Source organism: Heptranchias perlo, chromosome 12 (genome assembly GCF_035084215.1).
Source record: "Heptranchias perlo isolate sHepPer1 chromosome 12, sHepPer1.hap1, whole genome shotgun sequence".
NCBI classification, from domain to species: domain Eukaryota; kingdom Metazoa; phylum Chordata; class Chondrichthyes; order Hexanchiformes; family Hexanchidae; genus Heptranchias; species Heptranchias perlo.
The window spans coordinates 53,228,181-53,252,750 of NC_090336.1; the positions used below are offsets into that span (position 1 = coordinate 53,228,181).

The 24,570-nt window shown below is 40.3% G+C and overlaps 1 protein-coding gene across 1 annotated transcript in view; it reads right to left on the minus strand.

Moving 5' to 3' along the window:
• nav2a (neuron navigator 2a) overlaps positions 1 to 24,351 on the minus strand; it is a 369,482-nt gene extending 345,131 nt beyond the window's left edge. Inside the window, exon 1 of the mRNA XM_067994109.1 lies at positions 24,074 to 24,351. Coding sequence (XP_067850210.1) covers positions 24,074 to 24,328 — 255 coding nt within the window. The 5' untranslated portion in view covers positions 24,329 to 24,351. The remainder of the gene's footprint in view (positions 1 to 24,073) is intronic.
• Positions 24,352 to 24,570: the final 219 nt, after the last annotated feature.

Genomic DNA, 24,570 nt, shown 5'->3' on the forward strand with positions numbered 1-24,570 from the left:
CACCCAGGGCTATTTTTGATATCCTGTACAACAGACAAATAAAAAAAAAATTGAAAATCACTTCTGTTTCCGCTAATCATCAAGGACAGTGGATCATGTTAGAACGCAGTATTCTGAGGAAGAATTACTCTATTCTACTCGTTAGACTTCTTACAGGCTATAAAACTTAACTCAAAATAAAACGAGAATCAGTTCAGCAAAAAAAAATCTAAATGGCATGCACTGTTTTAAGAAACAAATTTAACAGAGCTTGACCACGACTACTTCACAAGCCAACTGTTTGACCGATGACCCAGTGCATGACATTATAAGCATTCCCTGATATTATGCACTGATAAACAGAAATTTTGATTTTGGAATAAGCCCTACTTAATCGCAGAATATTTTCTCTATCTTTAAGTACGTGCAGTAGAGTAACACACACTGGGTTGCAACAATAAGCAACCCAGTGGTTGCAACAATAAGTGTTATGCAAATTTACAACTACAGGTCACTCCAGTTGCCTTGGGAAACAAAAGCAGCTTTACAGGTTTCACATCTCTTCTTTCTTAGCTTTTTACCCACTTCAGCTAGGACATAAAACTGGGCAGAAATGCAGACTGGCCCACAGCATTTAGGGCAATTTTACCCCCAGGGAGTTTTTCCTCAAGCAGGCAATGCGTGAGATGGGCTCGTGAATCTCGGTTGATGGTCAGAAAATCCAATGATTAGACTGAGCAATGACTCCTCACACATATGGCTGGCAAACTGTGCCAACACTCCAAGCCACAGAGATTTAGGTGGAACGAGAATGTCCCGTCACCGCACCAACAAGTCACATATTTGCAAATGCAAAGTTGTATCGCAGAAAAAATATTGGCCACAACGTATTCAGACCGAGTCTATTAACCTCTGGCTGTTATCATATGTTGTTATAGTCTGTTTACATGTCAGTAGAAAAATAAACAACTTAAGGACATGAAAGTAATGGAAGTAAATGTTCGAAAGCGAGCAATGAAAATTCACTGCCAAAAGACTTGAAAAATATCTGTACAAATAGAGGAACAACAAGGAGAAATCGTGTTTATGAGAAGGAATGTTATTTTTTTTGCCTTTTTGCACACAAAAAGGAATATGTGTCCACTGACCTCCCCCCACAAGGAGGGTAGCTTTGTACAGAATTAAATTTTGAATTATAGTTGGACACACTATTCATGAAACAAACACAACAGTGGACAGTCCAATGGAGCTGCAACACACTGCTTCAGAATGGTAGGACACAGCTCTGTGTCCATGATTCCCCACACTGTGAGCGAACAATCTCAGCTGCAGTATTATGGATAAGAACAAGGCATTCCCCTGCAGGGAGAGAGGAGTATACAAAGGGCAAGTTACCCCACGATCAGTCATACAGCATCTTGGCCACAAAATTGATTGCCTTCAAAACCAAAACAGCTTTTATATATAAAAAAACCTTTCTTGGTCAACTAATTAATTGATTGATTTCGGTGTTTTGTGGAGGTAATAAATAAAAATGGCATTCCTCACTTAGATAGCTCAATGCAATGTGGCACTGAGCAATACAGACCATAAAGGTCCCAGGCTGCAATGAGTGTGACAATTAACCTTGGCATGCCCGAGCTACTGGGGCAGGCAGGGATGGGAGGTTAATCTACCAGGGTCGCTGCTCTTCACCCATGGCCTAGTCATTCTCAGCTGTTGCATCAGCAGCAGTTACTGGCCTGAGGCTCGTTGCTTCCCCAAACGCAGCAAAGGAAGATAATTCGACATCCCCTACTGGGTAGTTATAGAGCAGAGGCAACAGTGGTCAGAAGCACGTTATTTGCCCGTCTCTGAACTGGTAACTTGATGCAACAAACTGCTGTAGGTTCAGTAAAATATATGTGGAGGCGGGGGGGGGGAAATTATGAAAATTTTAGCATCTCATATTGTAATGTTGATCCATGGTCTGTCAACAATTCCCACCCCCAAAATAAATTAAATCCCCAGCTACCAACATTAGCTCTGAATGTCAGAATGATCAACAGCTTGGCACAGTGAGGGAAAGCATTGTGACAACTCTAGGCAAAAATGCTGCAGCAACACAATTGCTGGTTATATCCCACAGCTGTTAATTGTAGCATCTGCAGTCACTAAGTTGCATGGAAAAATTTCTAACAAGAATAGGATTTTTTTTTGAAAGACTGGTTGATCTCCCCTGGTGTTACACAAGGTACGTTAGAGAATGTGGTATTCATGTCGCTGTGCCCTTCTCTATCTCTTCTCTCCACCATTGGAGGCCGTGCCTTCAGCTGCCTAGGCCCTAAGCTCTGGAATTCCTTCCCTCAACCCCTCCACCTCTCTACCTCTCTCTCCTCCATTGAGACGCTCCTTAAAACCTACCTCTTTGACCAAGCTTTTGGTCACCTGTCCTAATATCTCATGTAGCTCGGTGTCAAATTTTGTTTGATAATCGCTCCTGTGAAGCGCCTTGGGACATTTTACTACATTAAAGGCGCTATATAAATGCAAGTTGTTGTTGATTTGCTTCAGTCTCTATCTTTTTCTGATCGATGGCTTTTCTCTCCCCAACTCTTTTTGCATTTCTGCTTCTCTTTCTTTTTCCATTTTGGGTGCGAGATGATGTGGTGTAGCGGAGACAGGAGCCACCAATGTTTGCAGGTTGCATTTGAGATGAGGCATATGGCTCTCAGCTCCGTTCCTAACCCCAACTCCCGTGCTCCCATACCCCTCCACTGTCCCACTAGCCCAATCCCTTCCTGCCCGTCAATACCCCGCCTCCTCTTTCAAACTACCATTGTATTTTTCCCTGCCCTTCATTCTGCTCTCCTCATCCTCAGCTGTCGAACCACTCCACCCCTGCCATTCAGTGGGAGAGAGACCAAGAGCCTCCTCACCTCAATCTGTATTCCTTCACTCCTCCTCACACCTACTCTCCTTCCCTTTCTATTCCCTGAAAGAGGCTTTGTTTGTTTTCAAAATTCAACCTATTTGTTTTATTTTTACAAAAAAGAAAAAGAAATACAGTTTGTCCATCTCTCTGGGAAAAAGTATCAAGGCCAAGCCCAGGGTTTTGGAAGAGCCTGAAACTTTCAAGCAAAAACTTTAATGAAGGCAATGAAGTTCAGAGAAGACAATTAAATGGATAAATTTAATCACATTATTAGGAAATAACTATTTTTAATTTTGTTTAAACCCTACCTCTTCACCTTCCCGTTCCTCTGCCTATCATCCCTGCACTCCCATCACTACCCCCTACCATTTATCCTTTCAAAGCCCTGTATCCTCCCATTACTCCGTGCTCTCAGTCACTGACCTCATCCCTGACCCTCCATCCATTCCCACCACTCCCATTCATTCTTCAAACAGTTTCAATCTGTTTATCTCCCCTCTTCCCTCTCATATCTTCTCCCTCAAAGAGGCTTTGTTTTGTTTCAAAATTCAACTTGTTTTTTTTTAAATTGGGAAAGACAAGGTTACTCTTTGTTTCTTGCAATCTTTCCCTGTTCCCATAGGCACAAGCAATTAAAATCACTGCCTCATATGTATAAGCAATAATTAGCAATTACCTTTTCTAACTGAACAAAACCCAGCTGAAATAATTTGTTAGCTTCAAAATTCAACTTTCTTTTAAAAATGAAACTGTTCACATAAAGACTCCTTTCTCTCCCCTTGCTCCCAGTCTCTCTCTCTCTCCCCACCCCCCCCCAGATCTTAACATACTTATAACATTTTATGGAACCCAAAACAGAAGTTACAACAGGTATGCAATCAGAACAGTTCTTTTTTTCTGTCTCACAGAGTTTCTTTGTTAAAAAAAAATAACGTTTATCTCAATAAAGTTTTTGAAATTTGTCCTCTTGTTTTGAAAATTATTTGAAGGAAAGCTACTGAAGACAAAACACTGGAAGATAAAGGAAAGTATTTAATGTGTACAGCTGACTGAATGGTAATTGGTAACATCCTGGGAAATTAGGTACACTACACGTGCTCAGGCTTCACAATCCAAATTCAGTTCACAGAGTAACACTTCTGAGCAAAAATATCAAGTCGAATCCCAGGCTTTTGTGAGAGGCCGAGGACCTGAAGTAAAAATTCTCATGATGGTATTAAAAGACACAAAAGACAATTTATAGAGTCATAGAAACTTACAGCACAGAAGGAGGCCATTCGGCCCATCATGCTTGTGCCAGCTCTTTGAAAGAGATGTCCAATTCGTCCCGCTCCCCTGCTCTTTCCCCATAGCCCTCCAAATTTTTCCTTTTCAAGTATATATCTAATTCCACTTTGAATGTTACTATTGAATCTGCTTCCTCCACTTTTTCAGGTAGTGCATTCCAGATAATAACAACACACAGCGTAAAAAAAATGTCCCCTCGTCTCCCCCCAGCTCTTTTGCCAATTACTTTAAATCTGTGTCTTCTGGTTATCGACCCTCCTGCTCCATCAAAACCCTTCACAATTCAATGGATAAATTTATTAATTTTATATTGTGAAATATGTAATGTTTTCATTTTTTTTAGAATGTGTTTAAACCCTTAATTCAGACATTAGAAATTCAGTCAGTGAGAAAAATGACAGGTGAAAACATTATCATGAAGCATTTTGAGTGATTTGTGGGAACCCTGTGGCCAGATTGTTCATTCACTGCCCACAATTCTGTGCTAGCACAGCTGTAGCATGGTACTGCATTGTATCCAGGTGCAGTTCAAAAGTTTCATCTCATCAAATTTCAGCAGTAGTAAGTGTACATTCCAAAGTAACTTCTCAGGGACATGAATGAGAAGTCGACATGCATGTTAGTGCTCCAACATATGGCACCACTGAGTGATATGTGGGGTGTGGCTGAACACCTGATGTCACAGATCCAGCTCAGTCATATAAGGAAAGCACTCGGCCTCACTGGGATATCAGGAAAAGTCAGAGGCCACCTCAATCTGGGCTTCTGTCATGCACCTTGGTCTCATTCAGAAGCTGTTTTTTTTAAAATGGCATATCTGGTGAGCTGCTGTTTGTCCTTATATTTTTGTAATATTTATCAATGTTCCTCATAAGCATGCTTGGCTCCTTCCGTTTCTCATCTTCATTAATGACTTGCAAGATGTCATCAGAAGTAGTGCTGTTCCATTTGCTGGGAACACCATTCTCTACAGAGTGCTTACTCTCTATCTACGAGATAAGCACTGACTGATCCACCGCACACACAGATGGACAGACTTGGATACTGGCAAGCGAATCTTCATCATAGAGAAGAACAAGGCAATAACCTCGTCATGAATGGCTGACTGTGATATTCTCCACTTGGCTCTATTTCAGTGAGAAGTATTCATTTTCTTGGCATGGCAATCACATTTAAAATTTGCTGGAACAAATGAGTGGGGCAAATAGCTGGAGAAACTAATAGAACAGCTCAAGAAAGCTTGAGCCCATTTGTCAACTTCACGGTTTTCAAAGCCTGTTCTTGTTGGTGATGTACTATTTTACGCAAGACTCAGCACTTCTTGACTCAGTGCAGTCCGAAGGCGTAGAAGTCCAATGAACGGGATATGGATGATCTATTCCATTACAAAGTACACCCTCCACAATATCAGTAAAATGTGGCAGGATTCTTGGTGCTCCACATTTTGGAGCAATGTGTTCATCATGCTCACCCCACAGGAACAGAAAAACAGATGTACTTGGATTTTAACAACCTATTTATCAATCCAAAAAGCCTGCACTGAATATCACAGGAAAATGATTGAAACATTACTTCTCCTGCCCATGGAACTCTCTCCCAGACAACATTGTGACCTGGATATTAGAGAGGTAAGGGGGAACCTAAAAGAGGATGGACAACAATTCTTTTAAAAGAGGGGAGAGGAGGCATAATACATTGCAGACAGCAACAATCAACACCCAGGTTATCAGAACAAACTGTGTCAATTTTGTACTGTTAAAAAATAAGGAGAATTCACTGTGAAACGTACAGTTATGTATTGATATATTGTAGTTTTTATGAAATTACATCCTCAAAAGACTAATCCGTTTCAGATACAACAGTAACAATAATTTTGATTCTGACAATGGTCATCTTTTTACAGACTAAACGATGAGCATATTTTGTGAGTTCTATTCTGGGTCAATATCCATAAAATGAATAGAATCTTGATTTATTTATTTTCAAGACAGTCTTTGTAATCTCTTATACCAGTGGTGCTCTTAAATTATGGTTCTTCATTAAAAAAAAATGCACAGAAGCCACCATATAACACATAAAGAAGAAAATCACTTGTAAAAATGTAGTCTTTTAGGAACCTTCAGCATCAGCTAAAACTCGGAACCACGAGAATTCAGTGTGAAGGTTTGTTTGAAGTAGAAATATGACAAATAAATAATTCTGAATATTTTCACATCCTGATACACCACTGTGTCTTTAGTAAGTTTGTCCTGCCGCTGCTTTAAGAGCTCCAGGGAGCTACTTGCTCAGGTGACTGCTGACAGCCTATGAAGTGCAGGCACGATCAGGCTATTCTCTGCAGCAGCGTCTGAAATCTAATGCACAGTCATCAATTGTATCGCAGTCCCCTCTGCATTAAACATTATAGAATCCCACCTTCAAAACTTCAGTAGGATTTTAAGAGGGGAAAAGTTATGAAATAAAATTGAAGCTCTTGAAGTTTTGTGGTTCCATTTCAATCTGTTATGAAACATTACACATACTTAGACAATACATTAAAATTTAAATAAATTCACAGTAAGGCTATATTAAAAATCTACTATGGTATGCAATTACACATCCCACCGGTGAGCCACTGGAGTTAGGATTGCTTTGTTTTAAACTTAGAAAATGCACTGCATAGAGTGGCAGACTGTTGCTCCATTATCCTGTGCATGGATTGGCCTGACAGGGATTGCTATCCAAGATTCTACATGCGGTGATTTAAATGTTTTTTCACCTTTAAAATGTTCAACATTATAAACGTAGAGTGAAATAAAGCAATAGACTATTCCAAGATTTTATTACCTGTTCAAAATTGAAAAGGGTTAAATTGTCATCTCTGGTTAGTGAATCATTCTCCCTTTCTTCATTATCTTTCCTCCCACCCTCTTTTTTTTGTTGAAAAACCATTCGTCTTAAGGTAGATTTTAATCAAGTTTTCATTTTTTGGCTGAAGTACAGGCTCCAAGAAGCATCCATCACTTTGTCTAACACAACATGGAAAATGCCATCCCTCTAACGACTTCACCCAACACGTCAGCCAAGGAAAATGATTTGTTAGTATTATAGCTGCTTCGTATGACAGGGATTAAAAAGGAGGATGGCCTCACTGCAACAATAAGTACATGCTGTCCTTGTCCAGCTAGATTCTAATACTGGTATATCATCTAGCAATTCTAATTCAATCTCTCGCAATTCCAATCATCTAACAACCTCCTGTAAGATATAATTACATTGTCAAGTCCTAAAAGGCTTTCAGTGCTAAATTTTTATGCAGAAATAAATTTGATATTACAGGTAGGTAGATGTAATTGTGTATTCTCCAAGTGGCATAAATTTCACCTTGAATAAATGACAAATCATAAAGCTTGCTGGTTTAAAAAAACACTGCATTTTAATGCTCAGGGATTTACTAAACATTACATCATACAGATTTGATGGGCTTTAAGCTGCTTACTACAGAACTTCAAGTAGGCACAACACATGAAAGTTGCACTGTGCACTTTAATACCACTAAAATATCGTGGATCAGGCAAACCAAAACGCAGATTATAATTTTTCTGAGTGAGTAAGGGGATATTACTCTCCCCACTGCCAATGCTTTCTCCTTCAGGTAGACAATCTTTCCCAAGTAATTCCCCATCAGAATAGCAATTCACAACATCTCTCGCTTGTAATAGTAAGACACCTTACGGCACAATTATCCCACCAGATTTCCAGACATTTACCTTGCCATCTCACCCCACCCCTACCACCAAAATCAAAAGCTCTGCCCAGTTAAGTGCAACACCTGAGAGTTCAAAAAAAATCTAAATTAGATTTAATCTCTACTTTAGAGTGAAAAATAGACTTGCAAATATGGTGTCTTTCATATCCTCAGGACTTCCCAAAGCAATTTTTTTTTAAAGTGCTATGTAATCTTTTACATACACCTGAACACACCCCTGGGCCTCAGTTTAACATCTCATCCAACAATACAGCACTCCTTCACTACTGCACTGAAGTGTCAGCAACAACTTGCATTTATTTTCCACCTTTAACGTAGGAAAACGTTCCAAGTCGCTTCACAGGAGTGGAATCAAACAAAAATGGACACCAAGCCAAAGAAGGAGCTATCAGGAGAGGTGACTAAAAGCTTAGTCAAAGAGGTGGGTTTTAAGGAGGGCCTTAAAGGGAGAGAGATAGTGGCAGAGAATTTTAGGGAGGGAATTCCAAGACTTAGGGCCTAGACTGCTCTGGCACGGCCCCCAAAGGTAGGGTGAAAGGAGTGAGGTATGAGTAACTGGAGGAACACAGGGTTCTCGGAGGGTTGTAGGGCTGGAGGAGATTACAGAGATAAGGAGGGGCGAGGCCATACAGGGATTTAAACATGACCGAGGATGAGAATTTTAGAACACGCAGAACAGATTTACACCACATTTTCTGTTGCTTACTCATCTGCACTCACTGGATCAGACCTGGGGTAACAATGAAAAATACAAAAAGTGCCAGCGATATACAATGTAGGGCATTGGAGTTAGACATTTTGGGATTTTGCTCATTATCTATTAAGGACAGGGGAAAAACAATCTTTTGAAGATTAAATGGGTAAAGTTTGTGAGAGACTGGAATTGCAGATAGTTTGTGGAAGGAATGAGCTTGATGAACTGAACTGCCTTTTCTCTAGGGGAAGGGGAAATTGAAGAAGCAAAGAGGGAAATTGAAGAGGGAAAGAGGGGTGGGAGAGGTAAGAAGGGAGAGGAGGAAAGGGTGGAGAAAAGGAGTGGAGGGAACAGGGGAGAGCTGGGAAGAGAAAATGATGGGGAGAGAAAGAAGAGGGGAGAGGAGAAGAAGGAGGGGAGATGGAGAGGAGAAAAGAGAAGCGGGAAGAGAGGGGAAAAGAGGAGGGAAAATATCTCAGGGGCAGTTGGAAAGTGTCAGTTAACCATAAAACATTCAGTTATATAACATTCCCTCGGCCCCACGCTAGTTGACCTGTCACATAATGTTACTTCACAGCACCATTTACAGAATGTAATGACCCACTCAACAATTTTAATATCTAACAGATACTTCTATGTGGGCGTTCCTGCTCACATCCTCCGAACACGAAAATTTGGTTGCCGGGGTAACTGGAACTCTAAATATGTGCTGAAGCACACATGTGAACTGTAGCGCTCCCACTGCATCTTACGAACAGTCAGGTTGAGGTCAGGCTACAGCATAACGAGGGTCTTCTCACTGCACATCTGACAGCTGACAGACACTTTCTGTCAAGTGCTCATCTCAAATTGGAAACTGCAGAATAACAGCAACCTAAATCATTAATAAGCTACTGAATGCCCATTGGAACAGTATGATATGCTTTAATAGGTGGAAGTCAGAGGAAGTGCTGGGATTCATACTTTTTTTATTCAGTTGACTAGAATTTGAGGTCAAGGGAGAATTAAGTTTAGGTGCAAGTTAAAGTAACATTAGAAAGTATAACCTGTGTTTGTTTGCTGCATTGAGTAATTACACCAAGATGTTCCTTTAGAGATCATCTGTTTTTAAACAGATGGTATTTAAGACAGGGCTATGGATGACAACCACAACCCACAAATGCCTGATCATGTAAATTAAGTGATCCCAGCTCCAAAAAAAAATCCATTTATTCTTCAACCATTCAATTCAAACATTGAAAAGTGAACATTTTACAAGGTTTTTAAAATAGAAATTATACCAATAAATTTCAAATGTTTGTCTCCCAAATAATTATTATATTGGAAATAAAGTTTACACACATTTTGTTCTTCATTTTGGTGGGGGCACCTCAGATCTAGGTTCTTTGGTGCTACATAGGAGCTCTACACTTATGTTTGACAAATAAAAATAATTTAGCGCAAAAAAGAGAAAGCCTGAGATGCTTTCATATTCCTTTGTTAATGTGCACACCTGGCATGCAGGCCAAAACCAAACTGGGTCACAATCCCTAACCATCCAGTATTTTAACTGATTGAGGATTCCCATCTTTCTCCCAGTTTTTGCAAGCATCTTAGCCATTTTTTTTGTTTCCAGAGATTGCAGCCAGAAAGTAAATGGCCCCAAACAATGTGTTTGTGGTCTTTGAGTAAATCATGTAACAAGTTCAGCAGCTGAGGAGAGATGGCACAAGAAGTTAGCTTCTCAATGAGGCCAATACCATAAACTATTGAAAGTTCGAGTAATGCAAAAGGTCGTTGCTGTAACGCTATGTTGGAGAGCCACTCCATTTCAGGATCATGAGATTGAGGGCATTATACATCAACCAATTTGTTCTAAAAATAAATGATGATAACTTTTCATTGACAAGAAAGTTCTGGTGAAAAAAATACATTTTTCCCACCGTGATACCTCACAGTTGTTATTTGTGAGTTTTTCATTTGGTCAGATCACGGGCAGTCAAAGTACACTCAGGTATTGTAGTTCCACAAGAGTAAGATAAAAATTACAACTCTCCTGATGCATTTGATCTCTCTCACACATAGAATTTGTCAACAGGAGCTGGAACTCCTCAGTACCTTGGGTCGAGGTGAAATTTTCAAGCTCGGAGACTGAAGGAGAACTCAAGTCCTAGGCACTGGAGGATTGGTTAGGCAAGGCCATTTCAAACATTAAATGACTCATTTTATGGGTACATTGAATTCTCCTCTTCTCCCCCTCTCCCCAAGAATTGGTTTTTAAAATATTTTGTTTTAAATGTTAATTTTAGCAATTTATATGGACCCAAGTTACCTGAAGAAAAACGGCGACTTAAGTAAGACTGTTTAAGCTATTTGATTAGTTTATTTCGTAGTTGCACCAGCCAGTTTTACATTACTAGGTTTGAAGAAAATTATTGGGTGGTTTTGCACAAGATCTTTAATCCTAATTGGCAGCGGTCACCGCCTATGCCCTTGACGTAGTTGCAGCACCTGTCTGTGTTCCTTCAGTGTGCCCTACTTCACCTGGAACACTGCCTCACCCCAGATCCACAACACACCCAAGATACTTACCAAAGTCTCCCAAACCACAAACTGTTCCGAGTTCTTCGGACCTCACATCCACAAAAGTGATAGTATACCCTCCTCAGATTCATCCAGACCGTTTACGCCCAAATTGTAGCCTGCCCCTGTGGTAAATGCTGCTAAGCCACAGAACCCCCAGTTCTTCAAGGCCCTCTTCCCCACCCTTTGCTCTTCAATAGGCTTACACCTGAAGTTTCCGACCATGCAGCAGCGAACAATGTAACTTAACCTTAAACCCTATCTCTGCTGTGAGCAGAAGTGCTTTAGGCTACTTTAGTGCTTTAAAATGAATAATCTTTTAATATTTTTTAAGCACTTAAGTAATTTAAAGCGGTTTTGCTCTGAGCGGCTTTTAGTAGTGCAGGGGAGTGTGAGGATTACATTTCATTTGCCTGTATACAGTCAGATAGCTGAGGAAACAACATGGCGACTTAACACATTTCGTGGTAGTTACTGGTCACTTATTGGTAACTTTGAAAAATATGTTAACAGTTTGGTTGGTTTTGTGTGGGTTGTGGTTGATGATTACAGCATTCCATTCCTGTCTTTGTTTGTTGATGGATAAGTTAACCATGCTGATTTGCTCAAATATAGATAGGCAAGAAAATCTAACAGTCATTTGAGGCAATCAGGTATTGGTCACACCTCGTAATCTTTGCCTTGGTGTCTGTTTCTCCTCATGAAGCACCTTGGAGTGTTTTTCTACATTAAACACACAATATAAATTCAAGTTGTTGTTGTGTGATGGGTACTTCACATGCATGATATTTTTCAAATGTAACACTTTAAAGTGTGACATATATTTTCCCTTACACTATGGTTGCATATTAAGCTTGAGGCACAATTGCATAGATGCATAAATAGACAGTCTGGGTTAAATTTGCGAGACCTAAAACCACAGAACCCACGCCTTTTGGAAACTCACGGCTGTGCTGCCTACAATTCTCGAGCCACTGAAATAAAAGCTTCACACACACACCCCTAAACCTACCTTGATGAAGCTTCGAGGGGTGAAGATGGGGCCGCCAATTTTAGGGAGCACATGTACTCTAATAGAATACAAGGAACAAACGTCATGCCCACATAAACCCGAACTTCTTGAAGGAACTGCATTTGCACATTACTCTGGAAAACGTGAATGATTTAGTCAGTGACTCTAATCAGAATCACTGACAGTCAATCGGAGAGGATTGTTGAAGTTTATGGTAAAATACGCCAACAGCACATTCGAGTTTTAATTGGCAATCCCATAACAATGAAAAGGATTCAGTTGAAGAGACTTCTGTGGCCATCTATCTAATCCAAGTTAAACAGAAAGCTAGATTCAGCAGTGCCCCAACAAACAGAAAGCTTTTGGTTTTTGTGCATTATGATGCAGACCACATTCATTATTGCAGGGAGACTCTCAACGCCGCTCTCCATACTGTCAGCAACAAGGGCAACCTTGGACCAGCTACAAATAGCAAGCACCAACATACTGTCTGCCCCAAATCCAGCTCTTCACCACAGCAAAATAAATCAATACATTTTTCAGTGTTTTAGGTATAAAGGAATTATTTTTCCTTTTTTAAAAAATGGATAAAGCCAATAGATAAATCTATTCACTCAAATATTTCTGGAGTTACTTACAGTCATGGATACCTTCTTAGCTTGAAAAAAAATTCACAGGAGACCAGTCTGTTGTAACATTTCTGGAATGTCACCATTATTTTTGGTAAATTCGTTTCTTCCCATTAGAATCATAGAATCATAGAATCATAGAAGTTACAACATGGAAACAGGCCCTTCGGCCCAACATGTCCATGTCGCCCAGTTTATACCACTAAGCTAGTCCCAATTGCCTGCACTTGGCCCATATCCCTCGATACCCATCTTCCCCATGTAACTGTCCAAATGCTTTTTAAAAGACAAAATTGTACCCGCCTCTACTACTGCCTCTGGCAGCTCGTTCCAGACACTCACCACCCTTTGAGTGAAAAAATTGCCCCTCTGGATCCTTTTGTATCTCTCCCCTCTCACCTTAAATCTGTGCCCCCTCGTTATAGACTCCCCTACCTTTGGGAAAAGATTTTGACTATCGACCTTATCTATGCCCCTCATTATTTTATAGACTTCTATAAGATCACCCCTTAACCTCCTACTCTCCAGGGAATAAAGTTCCAGTCTGTCTAACCTCTCCCTGTAAGTCAAACCATCAAGTCCCGGTAGCATCCTAGTAAATCTTTTCTGCACTCTTTCTAGTTTAATAATATCCTTTAGAATTTAAAGAAATGTTTGCAATCTTCAAATGTTTTAAATAATGATTCTTACAATTTCAGCTTGTAATGAAAAAAAATTCTGACATATCTGATCATACTGGCCTACCTTTGTCTTCTTACACTCTTTCACAATCCTCATCTCAGTTAGCGATACCCCCTCATTTAGTCTGATGAAAATTTTTAACTGAATTCGTAAGTGCAGATAATTTATGTACAGTCTGTTAATTCAAATTATCTGATGATTCAATTCTTTTAGCAGTAAATTCCCACATTGCTGTGTGTGTTCTGTGGCTTAATTAAAATTATTGGATAATTCCAATTTTTTTGGTACAAAAGAATTTGGCTCTGTCGACCACCACTGATCACATTATTCCACTCTGAAAATTTTCTTTTTACCCTAACCCTTTGCTTTCTAGTTTCTATCTCTCTCCATCCATACTCATTCATTCCATATGTCATTATTTTTACCTCGAGGTCTCTTGTGTAATACCTTATCAAATGCTTTTTGAAAAACCATAAAACCACATCAGCTGCATTTCCTTTATCTAGCCTCTCTGGTTTTTTTTCAAACAATGCTCAGTTTGGGTTCTGCCAGGACCACTCGGCTCCAGGCCTCATTACAGCCTTGGTCCAAACATGGACAAAAGAGCTGAATTCCAGAGGTGAGGTGAGAGTGACTGCCCTTGACATCAAGGCAGCATTTGACTGAGTGTGGCACCAAGGAGCCCGAGTAAAATTGAAGTCAATGGGAATCTGGGGGAAAACTCTCCAGTGGCTGGAGTCATACCGAGCACAAAGGAAGATGGTAATGGTTGTTGTAGGCCAATCATCTCAGCCCCAGGACATTGCTGCAGGAGTTCCTCAGGGCAATGTCCTAGGCCCAACCATCTTCAGCTGCTTCATCAATGACCTTCCCTCCATCATAAGGTCAGAAATGGGAACGTTCGCTGATGATTGTACAGTGTTCAGTTCCATTCGCAACCCCTCCAGTAATGAAGCATTCCAAGCCCGCATGCAGCAAGACCTGGACAACATCCAGGCTTGGGCTCATAAGTGGCAAGTAACATTCGCGCCAGACAAGTGCCAGGCAATGACCATCTCCAACAACAGAGAGTTTAACCACCTCCCCTTGACATTCAACGGCATTACCATCGTCGAATCCCCCACCATCAACATCCTGGGGGTCATCATTGACCAGAAACTTAACTGGACCAGCCATATAAATACTGTGGCTACAAGAGCAGGTCAGAGGCTGGGTATTCTGCAGCGAGTGACTCACCTCCTGACTCCCCAAAGCCTTTCCACCATCTACAAGGCACAAGTCAGGAGTGTGATGGAATACTCTCCACTTGCCTGGATGAGTGCAGCTCCAACAACACTCAAGAAGCTCGACACCATCCAGGACAAAGCAGCCCGCTTGACTGGCACCCCATCCACCACCCTAAACATTCACTCCCTTCACCACCGGCGCACAGTGGCTGCAGTGTGTACCATCCACAGGATACACTGCAGCAACTCGCCAAGGCTTCTTCGACAGCACCTCCCAAACCCGCGACCTCTACCACCTAGAAGGACAAAAGCAGCAGGTACATGGGAACAACACCACCTGCACATTCCCCTCCAAGTCACACATCATCCCGACTTGGAAATATATCGCCGTTCCTTCATCGTCGCTGGGTCAAAATCCTGGAACTCCCTTCCTAACAGCACTGTGGGAGAACCTTCACCACACGGACTGCAGCGGTTCAAGGCGGCAGCTCACCACCACATTCTCAAGGGCAATTAGGGATGGGCAATAAATGCTGGCCTCGCCAGCGACGCTCACATCCCATGAACGAATAAAAAAAAAGAAAAAAAAAATTCTATAAAGTTGGTCAACCATGATGTGCCTTTAAAAAATCCATGCTGGACAGCTCTAATTAACTCATTTCTCCAAACGCAAAGTAATTTCATCCTATATTATAGACTCTCGTACTTTACCAGTAAGTGAAGACTAAGTGCCCTATAATTTCCTGGGTTATCCCCATCTCATTTCCTGACAAGATGAATCATATTTGCCACCCACTTGTCCTCTGGCACTATTTTCCTTTTCATGGAATGTTGGAAAATTATAGTCACAGCTGCTATTACTTCTTCCCTTGATTCCCTCTGATCACATTGATTTGTTAACCTTGAATTTGTCTAATTTCTTTAGTACCATCTCTCTTTGAATAATAGCCTCAATTAACTGTTGTGCACTGACCTTTCATAGTTCTACAATTGCAATCTGTAAAAAGTGAGACAAATTACTCATTTAGTATCTCTGCCATTCCTTTATGCTCCACAACAAGCATGCCGCCTGTATCTCTTAGTGGCCTCCAACTTTGACTATCCTCTTGCAATTAATGTGCCTACAGAAAACCTTTTTATTGTCCTTTATGCTTTTTTATTGCTAATTTTCTCTAATATTCTTTTAGACTTCCTAATCACTTTTTCTGTAGCTTTCCTAAAATAATTATACTGACATTTTTTTTATTATCTACCCTGTAAGCACTGTGTGATTATTAAAAATGTTCAAATTTGATCTAATCTTCCGATTTATCCATGGAACCCTAGCCTTCAATATACTCTACTTTTTTCACCGTAGTCGAATACACATTGTTTCTTCTTACAGCAAGAGATTAAGAACATAAGAAATAGGAGCAGGAATAGGCCATCCAGCCCCTCGAGCCTGCTCCATCATTCAACAAGATCATGGCTGATCTTGTACCTCAACACCATTTTCCTGCACTATCCCCATATCCTTTGATGCCTTTAATATCTAGAAATCTATCAATCTCTGTTTTGAATGTTCTCAATGACTGAGCCTCCACAGCCCTCTGGGGTAGAGAATTCCAAAGATTTACCACCCTCTGAGTAAAGAAATTTCTCTGCATCTCAGTCCTAAATGACCTACCCCTTATTCTGAGACTGTGATCCCCGGTTCTAGACTCCCCAGCCGGGGGAAACATCCTCCCTGCATCTACCCTGTCGAGCCCTGTAAGAATTTTGTATGTTTCAATGAGATCACCTCTCATTCTTCTAAACTCTAGAGAATACAGGCCTGTTCTACTCAATCTCTCCTCATACAACAATCTCGCCATCCCAGATTGATCGACTCTCAACGAGGTGTCAATATTTAGGCTGCGGGATCATGCCTACATTTGGTGAGATTTCAGTCTTGTTTGCATCTTTTGAGTGATTCTGGTAAGTACAGTTGGCCATTGCCTGGGGAAGGGAATGAAGAGAGAATCAACAGTAAGTCACCTTAGGCAATTTTCATACATCTTGATGGCCTGGATCAAAAGAGAAAATAAATTCTGCTCTCCACAATTGCACAATGAGGGAGAACATACGGAAAGCAGAAAAAAAATATCAAGGACAATAAAATAATTGAATTACAGATGGCAAAGCACATAGAAGATGCCAATACATGATGCTGCAAAGTGGCACAATGTAGGTTCACAACTAAACTTTTCCTCACAAGAGGGCTCCAGCTCAAAACTGGGATCCATTGGCCCCTGGTGGAAAATGCATATATACTCGATTTTTTTTATATTCACAAGTTGCTCATGTTTTTCATTACACCAGGATGGGTAGCAAACAGAAGCCAGAATGTTGCCATGAGAGAGAGGGAGGAGAGCAGGGAGGGGGAGGTGGGGGGGGGAATAAAAAAGAGCAGTCATCACGGTGAACATATACTCAATTGTGCCACAAGCAGAGGCCAAGTGCAGGTTGCCCTGAGCAACATAATGGTGCACAGTAACGACAGGAAGCAAATAAAATAAGATTTGTTAAAAATAGAAAAGAAAATTCTCTGATGAATAAAATGAATGACTATTCTTACTTTACAGAACAGCATGACTCATACTTAAAAGTCAGAAGACTGGAATGTTTAATGAAGAAGGATACAAATTGAACATTGGCACTGGTGTCAAACTTATTCAATCCTCAGTAATTGAAGTTCAGTCGTTGGGAGCACAAATGGCAAGTTATATTTTTGAAAAATATGGTAAGTCCACAGAAAACAGAAATCAATTCATTTTTAGAGCTAAAAGGCTTTCTTTTCATAGAAAAAGTACATATTGCTCCCAAAGTCAATTTACTTGAAGTCTTTAGTATGCAGCAGGTGTGTGCTCCAAAATTGCTAAGGCACATTTATCAATATATTGTACAAGTGAATAATGACCTAGTACCCTTTGGATTGATGGTATCAGGTTATATGCAAACTAAAAGCAGAATTCTTCAAATTATTCAACTGCTTCTCTTGGTACAACATATGGAGATTTCACAATTGAAGTTTTACTGAGCTGTAACACTCAAACAAAACGGGAGCTGAACTAAAATGTACCAGGAACACGAAAACAAATTCATCCATTGAATCACGTGTGCTGTAATTTCAGCACAAGGTGCAACTGAGCACCGAGTCACATTTTAAAGCAACCAAAGACGTTTGCAGCACAGAAGGCCATCTTGTCCATACTCATCTGTGCTGGCTCTGCAAGAGAGCAATCTAAAACGAATGCAACTTTCCTGATCTCTCTCCATTTTCCTGTATCATCTTCTACATCAAATATTTATCTATTCTTCTCTTATAAGGTGTAACACCCTCTGCATCAACCAATCCCATTGGCAAATCATTCCATGTTCAAATGATTCTCTGTGTTAAGAAATTTCTTCCAACCTCTCTTCTAACTCTCAATGACCATTCAAATTGATGACCCCTTGCCTCTGACTCTCCAACCAGAGGAAACATTCTTTCCCTATTGACCCTATTCATCATTTTAGAAACTTCTATTAAATTTATTCTTGGCCTTCTCTGCTCCAATGGCAATCGTCCCAGTATCTCAAGTCTCCCCTCATAAGTACAGTTTCCAATCCCTCATAACATCCTGATGACTTTAAGCTGCATGCTTTGTATGGATTTAATGTCCATTCTGTAAGGGTGCAACCTGATTGAAAGTGACTAACTTGATTGAATTTTTTTGAGGCGGTAACAAGGAGGGTCGGTGAGGGTAGTGCTTTTTTTTGTCATCTACATGGATTTTAGCAAAGCTTTTGACAGGATTCCAAATGACAGGCTGGTCAAAAAAGTAAAAGCCCATGGGATCCAAAGGAAAGTGGCAAATTGGATCCAAAATTCTCTCAGTGCAGGAAGCAAAGGGTAATGGTCAACAGGTATTTTTGTGACTGGAAGGCTGTTTTCAGTGAGGTTTTGCAGGGCTCAGTACTAGGTCCCTTGCTTTTTGTGGTATATACTAATGATTTAGACTTAAATGTAGGGGGCAGGATTAAGAAGTTTGCAGATGATACAAAAATTGGCCATGTGGTTGATAGTGAAGAGGAAAGCTGTCGACTGCAGGAACATATCAATGGACTGGTCAGGTGGGCAGAAAATTGGTAAATGGAAATCTAGAGAAGTGTGAGGTAATGCATTTGGGGAGATCAAACAAGGCACGGGAATACACAATAAATAGGAGGATACTGAGAGTGGTAAAGGAAGAGAGGGACCTTGGAGTGCACGGCCACAGATCCCTGAAGGTAGCAGGACGGGTAGATAAGATGGTTAAGGTATACGGTATACTTTCCTTTATTAGCTGGATATAAGAGCGAGAAGGTTATGCTGGAACTGTTAGGCCACAGCTTGAGTACTGCGTACAGTTCTGGTCACCACATTACAGGAAAGATGTGATTGCGCTAGAGAGGGTGCAGAGAAGATTTACGAGGATGTTGCCAGGACTGGAGAATTTTAGTTATGAGGAAAGATTGGATCGGCTGGGGTTGTTTTCTTTGGAACAGAGGAGGCTGAGGTGTATAAAAGTATGAGGGTCCTCGATAGAGTGGACAGGAGGGTCCTAGATAGAGTGGACAGGAGGGACCTATTTCCCTTAGCAGAGAGGTCAATAACCAGGGGCATAGATTTAAAGTAACTGGTAGAAGGATTAGATAGAAGCTGAGGAAAAAAATTTTCACCCTCTGGGGGTCTGGAACTCACTGCCTGAAAGGGTGGTAGAGGCAGAAACCGTCATCATTTTAAAAAGTACTTAGATATGCACTTGAAGTGCTATAACCTACAAGGCTACGGACCAAGTGGTGGAAGGTAGGATTAGGCTGTATTTTGACCGCATGGGCACGACGGGCCGAATGGCCTCCTTCTGTGCCGTAAATTTTCTATGTTTCCAACTAAAATTGCACATAGTACTCTAACTGTGAAGAACAATTGCCTTGTACAATTTTATCAAGCCCTCTTGACTCTTGCAATCTATGTCCAAAATGCTATTGGCCTTTTAAAAAAAAAATAGCTTCAATTTCCTGCGTTAGTACTTTCAGGGAATTATGAATTTGATCTCCTAGGTCTTCTTGTTCATCTTATTCCCTTCAGCATATTTCCACTGATTGCATATTCCTATTATTGCTTCTCTTCTCAAGGTTTGTTACCTCACATTTTGCCACTTGAAATTACACCTACGAGCTGTCTGTGTATTTCGTTAACCTATAACCTCCGCACCGCCAGGCAAACCTCACTATTTTTGTGTTATTAGCAGATTTCAATAATGTGCTCCCTGTGTCAAAATCATTTCTATAGGACTTTTCATGTTTGTTCCATTCTATCATAACACACAGCATGCTAATTCAAAAAAATAATTCTGAAAAATATTTGAGTAAAAATACATTTTACCCATCTCACATTTGCAGCTGTGCAAACAAAGGTAGATTTTACTGAAATCGCCTGCTACATATTTGCTGAAAATACAACTTAAAAATAATGCTGATATTTTAAACCTTTGACATTTGATTTGGATTTCAGAGGATTGATTAAATAACTGCGCAGTAGTAATGTACATTAGGCTGTACAAGTTGCATTATTGTTCTCATCAGAAATCTCCTGATGGCTCAGTGGCAGAATGCACCATGTGATGTGGCATTCAGCCGTAAAGATCACAAAGTTTCCAGGTTCAATCTCTGATTTATGACAAGTTAGCTAATTTTAGCTCGAGCAGTGGTGGGGAATGCAGATTAGACTCAGTGCCTTGGATTGGCGAGGAAGGTGTTGGGAGGTTGGAGTGAAGGAATCAGCCAGGGCTTCAGCTCACAATTGATATCCATTGGTCCCTGGTGTAAAATGCATACTTGGACAATTTTTTTTATATATAGACAACAGTAAGGGAGACCATGTAAAGGTGCTGTGATCAGTTCAGACTGCAAAAGGACTGGTCAGTACCCATAGATTTAGGTCACAAACGACAGGGCATTCTTATTTTCCAACCAAATGCACAGTTAACATTGCATGACCCTATAATTTAGCACACAAGCAATTCAACACTTAGCAAAAATTATGAATATGCTGCAAAACATCTTGAACAGTTTAGTGTCAGGGAGAAATAGTGGTTTTAAAAATGCTTCTTTTATTACACCAGTTACATTCAATTCTCTTGCTCAGGCTTGATGTACAGCAGTGTCAGAACTGTCCAATAGCAAAGTTAGGTTTTTCTCTTGTGCTTTTGATCCTCCCATGATATGCAGCCATCCCCAAACTCAAGAGGACAGACAAGTAGACTCAGCAATAATCTTCCAGTTGGCATGTGGGAACAGTTAAGTTCACTAACTTTTGGACCTCACCTCTGTTCACTACTCTCACCTAAGGCCTGGAACTCTCAATGTGTGGAGTCAATGCCTCTTCCTTAGACATCTTCTCTATGAAGATGGTCAATGAAGACCATCTTCTTTACCAGAAGGGATCAAAATATAGGGGGAAAAAGTTGAGTCTGTTGCATATTGTATGTATTTATATAACTCAAAAGTACTTTGTGCTTCCAATGAGCTATTAGGGAACTTCCTTTCAAACTTGTAGATTCATAATAACAAAACTATTGCCAAGAAACAATTCTTGACATCGAAGTGTTTATTTTGTTACTGAGATTACATTGATGCAATCTCCCACAGCAGTACAAAAGGTAGGATCATAATTGGTAGAGTTTGATGCAGCTTTCTATGCAAGCTCACTCTTCAAACCGACAATAAACGCAGAAATGTGTTTTATGCCCAACATGCATTACCCCTCACTCTCCAATATTTATTACCAAGTCCCACTAAAAGGACAGATTAAGTTCTAAACTTTATGTTTCTAAATGCAGAAACAGACTCTGCATTGCACACACTAGGGACCAGTAGCAAGGCAAAATTAACTACTCATGTTATACCCTACAGTGCTGGCTAGTTATAAGGTTAGCGTCCCTCATTAATTTATTTTTCATATACTGTTGTTGCCACTTCTACCCTATGTGTTTAAACATCAAGAACGATTTAAGAGCTGACAACATTAATGCTTTGCACTGCACATTAATCAACAATGGCAGAATCAACAATCCTCTGAATATAGTGGGAGCAACAGGTATCCAAGTAAATAAAGATTGTAGCAAAGTAACAGTTTTAATGATGTTTTATTATAAACTGGACCATACCAAGATAACAGTATCTTATACCATTAACTGCTAACAATTTGAAGTTTCAAAACTGTATGGTCGACCAGCTTCAGTAACATAAGGACCAAAGGAACAAGCTTTTTCTGTCTCGCATCTGAATAGAATTGCTGGAAGCTCAGACAAGTAACACACGCACCGTGTAGCACTGTAGCTATACACATTACATAAACTGCCCACATACACAGGATGGCAACTTGCCTAAACCACCTTGTAACTAGTACGGTGGCAGTTTGTGCAGCCAAAACTGTACAATGTGAAGAAGCCATGCAGCAAACAGAAGGGTGGTTATTACAGTTGGATATCTGTAACAGAACAGCAAGTTTACATCGAAATTACAACACATGAACAGGCCATTCGGCCCAAACAGTCCATGTTGGTGTTTATCCTCCCATGTGCCCGTTCGATTCCCATATCGCTTTGTTCCCCTTTCCTTTAACCACCTATCTAACCTATTCGTAAATGTTGACATGGTCTCTGCTTCTATCGCTAACTCGACTAGTGCATTCCATAACCTCACAACCAACTGTTTAAAATGTTTTTGCTGCTCTCTGTCCTAAATCGCTTATAATTAATCTTGTATCTATATTGCCTTATTTTAAACCCCTCAACTACTGGAAACAGACTCATTTCTATATACTCTGCCCCATCACTTTATAATTTTGAACACCTTTATCAAATCACCCTTTAATCTCCTCTGCTCTAATGAAAATAGCCCCAGTTTTTCATGTCTTTCTTCATGTTTTGCATTTCCTCGTATATACACCCAACATTCCATGAGCTTTTTCAGGGTCTTGTCCACTTGAGGTGTTGATTTTAATGTCTTGTGAACCTGAACCCCCAAATCCTTCTACTTTGAACTGAAAACCATCCCAATTCAGGAATCTAGCAATGTCACATTTCATTTTCTAATCGACCATCCCCGGGCTGTCGTGAACTCCAATAGCCATCTTCCTTTCAGACTCCCCTTCAGCCTCAACTTGATTTCCTTAGCCACAATTTGATGTCCCCGACTGGCCAGTTTGCCACAGCAAAATCTTTGATGCTTCTCTGTCCAAATATACACAGCTGTAAATTATAATTCTGAAGTACAATTTGGACTGCATATCTTAAGAAACACACTCTCGCTACCATAAATAATGACAATTCAGGAGTTCAGAGCTTCACTCATTACAGGAATATACACAAATGCAAAACACTCATCTTCTTTAATTTGTAATACAATATTTTATGGGTTAAAAGACATAAAAAATTGATTTTTCTTTTCATATCGTGTAACATTCTCCCAGTTATATTTGCCCAAAATAGGTAATGCTGCAATACAGCAAATGGAAGGTTGCAGCAATCTCAGCCATTAGCTGGATACTATTCCGAGTACCAAATGAAACATTACCTAATTTAGCTTCCTTTCAAAGGCTGCAGAAGGCTACACGAAACTGCAGAACAAATCTGCCAAGGCCTTCATTTTAGTTTATACAATTTCAGGAGATGTATTGTATTAACTAAGCCAAAATCAAGTCACACAATTGCTACTTAACCCTTACAATTTCAGTAATGTTCATAGACTGCAACTTGGTCTCATTTATTTTCATTAAGCTGCCTATAATTATTTTTTTTAATTTTAAAATTCATTTGATGAAAATTCTGTTTTGAGAGAATGCAGGGTTAAAACTAAAGCATTTATAAACAGTCACTTGGATTGGGCAGTAATAGTACACTGGTAACAAGCAATTAAGTTCAGCTCGCCTGTGAAGAAGATTCTAGCACTATCTTTACACTAATAACAATGCCAATATTAGCCACAGGCACAACTTCCTTCAGATTCTGGCACCAGCCCAACAATCTACCCTACATACTGTAGCTCGATATGTCACACTGACCAGCAGCCACAGTAGGATGAGCCGTTGATATTGAACTACAGGGCACCTGGCCAAATCCAACCGACGTGCTGTCACTTCACATCTCTAACCACTTGTTTTTCTTCGTTAAACAAGGAGTGACAATATTAAGATCCTACTGATTGATACCCAACGCTATATTATTTTTTAAAATGCCACAAAATGCAGTCCTCTAAATCAAAAGGTGTCAACTGAAAATTATAATTTTTCTGACCTGAGTATCAAAGCCATTTTCTGCGGTGGCGATTTTTCCTTGCAGTACCCACTCCCCTTCGTCGTCAAGCCCATGCGAAGATTTGAGAGGAATCTGGCTTGAATACGTTGGTTTTGTCACCTCCACCTTGCCTCCAAGCTTCAGGTAACAAGGCTGCTGTAAAGCCCTTGCCTTGACATTTGGGATAGGAGTGGCACTATGAACGGGCTTAGGTAGTCCCGACTTCATTTTCGAGGCCACTAGAATTGCTGGCATTTTCTGTTCCCCTTCTTGACACGTCTTCTTCTAACTCAGTCAGAAACAGCAGCAGCAGCAGCTCCAGGAGAAAAGCTACGTGCTTTGAAATCTGTTCTTCTATAGCAGTCCGCACAGCCAGATTAGGAAGCTCGTGCAGTTTAAGTGATGAACAATCAAAGCTGAAAGCTTTTCCCACTGTCCTGTCAAACAGGAATACTTTTTTTAAAATGTTATTTTTCCCCTATTAGTCAGCCAGCTTC